Here is a 5,911-nt window from a genome sequence, read left to right as displayed (position 1 = left end):
GCCATCGTATCACCTCACTACTCACAAATATAAATAGATCCCAATCTCTCCGCCGGATCCCAATACCACGCAATCTAACTCTAATCATAGAACGAACCCCTCGCTCCCTCGGTAGAGTGCGGGGCACACCTGGAGCTCAAGTCTCTTCGCCATCTTTACCCTCTCTCGGTGCCATATCCATACCGGACCCAGACGGCCGAAGCTGGCTGCCCCTGGGCGAGCCGATCGCCGTTTGACGACCGCCAGCAGCGCGTGATTGAATAACGATCGTAAGGAGGTGAACATCTCATTATCCCACCTCAACCGTCTGCAGTCAGACGCCTTCATCGGGTCCGGCCTTTCCCGTTTACGACGGCACTCTACTCCGTAACATGCGAGTATCCGACAGCCGAGTCAGTGGCCCTGCCCGTCATATCCATTCGGAAAGCGGAGTTACGTGTCGACGATTATGGCAGCATAAGAAGACGATGCGTTGCAGAGTTGCACCCTGATCTTTTGTCCAGCAGGCCCCGACTTCTCACCCTCCGTTGCCATGTATTTCAAGCCCCTCGCCGTCGTGGCCCTAGGCCTGGTCACCGTCTTCCCCGTCGCTGCCGACACAACGAGCACCATCGACGCAAAGTCCAACCGCGGCACGTGGGAAGGATGGGGAACCTCTCTCGCCTGGTGGGCAAAGGCCTTTGGCACCCGTGATGACCTCGCTGACATCTTCTTCACGACCAAAACCACGACCTTCGGCGGCGCGAGCCTGCCCGGTCTCGGCTTTAACATTGTCCGTCACAACGCCGGTGCCTGCAGCACCAACAGCATCAACGGCGAGAGCATGGTTGTCTCGACCAAGATGATGAAGTCCCGTCAGATGGACGGGCACTGGGTCGACTATACCAACTCCGATCCATCCTCGAGCGCCTGGAAGTGGGACGTCGACGTCAGCCAGCGCACCATGATGCAGAAGGCCAAGACGCGCGGCGCCAACCACTTCGAGCTCTTCTCCAACTCGCCCATGTGGTGGGCGACTAAGAACCACAACCCGTCAGGCTCGGATGACGGCAGCGAGAACATCCAGTCGTGGAACCTGCAACAGCACGCCATCTACATGGCCAATATTGCACAGTACGCAAAGGACAACTGGGGCATCACTTTTGAGACGGTCGAGCCCTTCAACGAGCCCACTGCCAACTGGTGGAAGGCCGACGGCACTCAGGAGGGCTGTCACATCGACGTCGCCACACAGGCGACCATCATCAACTACCTCCGCACGGAGCTCAACAACCGCGGCCTCTCGACCATGGCCATCGCCGCCTCGGATGAGTCTTACTACGACCACGCCGCCACCACGCTCCGGGACCTTGGCGACGTCGCTCTCAAGAACGTGGGTCGTATCAACGTCCACGGGTACCAGTACGCAGACGGCGACCGAGACGAGGTCTACTCCCTCGCATCGGCGCGCGGCCTCCGTCTTTGGAACTCCGAATACGGCGAGAACGACGCAACAGGCGAGCGCCTCGTGAGCAACGTGATCCTCGACTTCCGCTGGCTCCGCCCGACAGGCTGGGCGTACTGGCAGGTTCTTGACGGCGGCGGCTGGGGCCTCATCGATGCGGACAATGAGGCCGGAACCTTGGGCTCCGCGAACCAGAAGTACTTTGTGCTCGCGCAGTTCGCGCGTCACATCCGCGAGGGCATGCAGATCCTGGACGGTGGTGCGGACAACGTGGTGGTAGCGTACGACGCCGTCAACTCCAAGCTCGTCATCGTGGCCGTTAACTGGGGCGACGCTCAGTACCTCAACTTTGATCTGAGTAAGTTCACGCAGGCAGCAACTGACGGGGCGGCTGTGACCCGGTGGAGGACACAGATTGGGACTGGGGACCGGTATGTGCAGTCGAGCGACACTGTCATGAGCGGGACTAGATTTTGGAGTTACTTCCCGAGCAAGATGGTACAGACGTTTGAGATCCCGAATGTCAAGTTGTAGGTGATCGATTTGTGTGTGAAGTATATTTGTGACAGGTACGTGTTGACTAGGTCTTTCTCGCCTGGTTATTTGTAATCCGGATCATCGTCTTTCTATCGTATTTAATATGTATCGTTTCTGTGGAGCCGCGTCTTTTACCGAGTGATGCAGCGTGCTGTCGTGATCCTTTTGATCAAGCGGCGAACACCGCCTTATTGCCTTTTCACACTTGATCTATTCCATTTCCTACACCCAACCTCGATATGGATATAAATAGCATAGGCCTCGTATCATATACTCAAGGCACCACCTTCTTAAAGTCACTACTCAAGTCCATCTATTCACAGCACCATCTATCAATTACACACCCACAAACCCAGCATTTTCAACATGCTCTTCCCTAAGTCACTGTTTTGCGTTCGTCGCTATTCCTCTTTCCGTGCAAGCCATTAGAACAACCTGCTAGATTCTTTTTGACTATTTATTATATGCCCGATATCACAATTAACGGGAATTACATAGACGCAAACCGCGATCTCAAATATCACTAGCAGCTCCCCGCGTAAACTTTCAACAACAACTACGGGCCCAGCGTTATAAGTTTTCAAGTGAAGTAGCTACCTGTGCCTTTACTAACCTACACAAGCTCATTGTAACATAGGATCAGGGAGGATGAGATTAGATTCAGGCATCTAAAACACCCCGAACGTCGACTAACAATCATACAGTGCGTTTTCGTAGGTCCTGCGGACTCAGCGGACCTCAAGCTGGTTTGTGGTTCAATTCTAGCTATATCATTTCCTCGTAGGGCTCAGGTACTGTGTGCTATCAATACAGATGAGGATCAATTCACTGCGGTAACCAAAGCATTGGTTTCTTATGCCGATTACTATGAAAACGTCTTTAGAGATGAGGAGAGAGTGCTATTAAATGTTCCATAGAGGATTCACTTAACGAGGAACCTGATGAAACTTTACGACTGTCCTATATAGGTGGACACGGATATGATAGATAAATGCTTATCCTAACCGAAATGGTGAACTGTGATGTTTTGGACTTCTGTGCATAGTGCTTTGAAACTAAGTAGGAGTTGCTGGATTATAGCGTCGAAGTGGTAGATTATGACGATTGGACTAACGTGGTTGGTAAGGGAAATCCTAAGAAGTAACTCTTGGATAAGCCAAAGGGAAGCGGGTCATGAGCGAATCATCTTGTTCAAAGCTTGGACTTGAATCAGAATTTATCGATAGAATTTGGTACAACTGTACTTGGGTTTCACTTTATATGAGGATAGTTGAACGCTCACAGCCTTTGCTAGCGAAATTTGGCCTAAGGAGACTGCCCTTCGAAGGAATACAAGGTAATATTCCGGTGATATATGTACGAACAAACTCTTGAATTACGCTTATTCTGAGCGGTTATGTCGGACATACGACTAGAACCTGCAGATAGACTTATTGATAAGGAGCAGCGCTAAAGTCTGAGCAAAATCGGCGGGCAATGACAGGCTTTGTTCTGGGCGCTAGCTTCCTTTTACCCCACACTCCCCAAGTGATTGTCATGCGTCCCCGTCGGGGGACCCGACCAGACACTTGTCTTCAAGAAGTGGGAAAAGCAGCGGGCTGACTTCGTATGTTTTGAAGCGTACAGGAACCAAGTTGCTATTCATGCCACTGGTAGCGACATAACTGACGTTTTCAAATTTGGTTAACCATCGCACTTGATGTATTTTAACTATGTAGGCCCGGGGACAAGGCTGTGACATACCTCGTCTTGAGTCTACTGAATCGCATACTCATAATCTCTACCTGTCTCCATACGGAAAACCAGATCAACGGTGCCAGGCCTTCTAGGTGTTCCAGACGGAACCGCTGTCGATGGCGCTGCGCAGACATATTGTCCGCCTAGGGTCATGAATCCGATTTCGACGTGACGGATATCACTGCCAGTATTTTGGACGCGAACAACAGCATACCGAGTTCGACCTCCAACTGCATTTGGTCTGAAGTATGAGAACGCCGCCATTCTGATGGCCCGCGAGCCAGCCATGTCGTGCAGGGGCCAGAGAGATTGGTCGGGCATCGGACCGTTGTGCGTATGTTCAATCTCGGTATTAAGGAGTGCATTGATGTCTCGAAGCCGGCTTGGGCCCGGAAGGCTGGGGAAAAAGCATGTAAAGGGGTTGCCGCGCTCGAAAAGTACGACTCCAGAGTTTGGCTTTGAAACTGGAGACGGAGCGGCTGCCGTAAGGGCCAAGCTGACCAGAAGTCCAAAAACTTGAAAGTATCGCATATTGTCGGCCCAGGCTAGGTGCAAAGAATAGTTGTAATGGACTGATAGGAATGATGAATGTTCGTGACCACAAGTTGGTGCTGTGACAGGTGGGACTACAGATATTTAAATAAAGAAAAGGCCAGCTAAGAATACATACGAACCGCATCAAACGAGTCGGGGATGATGAAATGCATCGTCGGCGACGTTATCTTGGCTACCGAGTGCATGACAGAGTAAAGTTTGATAATGTTGTTGTCAGAAGCCTACCGCTTCTGGTAAGTGGCTCTTTTTGCTTTGCGCTAGCAGAATTTCATATCAACGCCTGGATACATTCCTCAGAAAGTCTATATAGGCGCAGGCGTGTCCGGTAACAGGCATTACATTCTAGATTTGGGTTAATTGCCGTAAATTAGAAAGGAGATTTATATAAAGGTAAGGAAACAACACCTCGTATTAATAAATTCAGTTTCTAATTAAGTTTGACCTAATAAAACTTGAGGTTTGCTTCATCTTGGTTTGGTTTTTGTACTGATGCTCTGGCGGGACAATTAATGGAACCCTTCCAAGTATTTAAGTAACGTTTACCCTCGCACCCACTTCTCTTAATTCCAATACCAAAGCAGAGTCAACGTCATCTTTTGCCATCATGGTTCATTTTCCCACCTTCACCGTTGCCGCTGTGGCCTTCGCCCATGTTCCCATGGTCTTTGCAGGTATCCCCAAGAACACCTGGGTTTCTACCGACTGCTACTCCAAGGATATCACGTGGACTGATGAAAACGGGAAAAAACACTGGATGCATGCCTACGATCACACGTTGAGATACGATTGGATGCTCACTTTGCAAACTTGCAAGGACAACTACGATCCTTCTAATGTTCGTTCCGACCTGTTGAGCAGTTGCACATAAACTAACCTAGCTAGGCTATATACGACCACGGAAGCGGCAGGGTAAGGCACATCGTTTTTTATCCTCTGCTCTCATTGACATCTTGTAGTGCATCGGCCAGAATGGATACTTCATTGATGGCCCCGGTTGGTGGGCCAACTGTAATAAGAAAGCCCAAGACGGTTTCTATGCTGTCAATAGTGATGCCAGTACTCTTAACGTCAACATCGTTTACAAGGGGACTGCCGAAGGTAGGGGCTACCCAGGAGGCCAGTAGAGCCGGCTTGGAAGCATGGTTCCAGGGGCGCAGGATAGGAAAGCAAGCAGGAGGATCAGTGTAAACGTAGAACCAACAGCGCCTACATAGTCAAGCTCTCCTAGAGGGTGGGGTTATACGTGTTTCTCCCGTTCCTTCAACGTTGTGCAGGCTCTCCAACGTGTGGGAAGTACCCGAGGCAATCCGGCATTGTAGTTTGATGGGTCGTCGCCGCTATTGCGTCGACTCACTTACCATGACATACCAGTTGATGTTGCGTAGTGAACCACTCTCACAGGCATTGCTAATGTGTTTCGAACACGCGCGCCGGTGCTTCCTTCGAGCAGATGATACGAGACACGATAAGACGTCCATCTAACAATTGCACAATTCGTCGACAGCGTTGAGGCCAGCTTTGACGATTCCAGAAAGCAGATCGCGAAAGAAGCCACTGCCTATGTTATCCAAGCCCTCGAGAAACTGATTAATCAGCATAGGCTACTCTTTGCGTTAAACAAGTAAATACGGGAAAGAC

The 5,911-nt window shown here is 50.5% G+C and overlaps 1 protein-coding gene across 1 annotated transcript; it reads left to right on the top strand.

The window, feature by feature from the left end:
• Positions 1-532: 532 nt before the first annotated feature.
• Positions 533-1,978, top strand: CTAM01_17067 (endo-beta-1,6-galactanase; the record flags this gene model as incomplete). The annotated part of the gene is made up of 1 exon (XM_060533058.1): positions 533-1,978. The coding sequence occupies one exon, from the start codon at positions 533-535 to the stop codon at positions 1,976-1,978; it is 1,446 nt and encodes a 481-aa protein (XP_060372364.1).
• Positions 1,979-5,911: the final 3,933 nt, after the last annotated feature.

The sequence above is a fragment of the Colletotrichum tamarilloi genome (assembly GCF_030869305.1).
Source record: "Colletotrichum tamarilloi strain Tom-12 chromosome Unknown Scaffold_330.1, whole genome shotgun sequence".
Lineage (NCBI taxonomy): Eukaryota > Fungi > Ascomycota > Sordariomycetes > Glomerellales > Glomerellaceae > Colletotrichum > Colletotrichum tamarilloi.
This window is presented reverse-complemented; position numbering and strand designations above follow the sequence as displayed.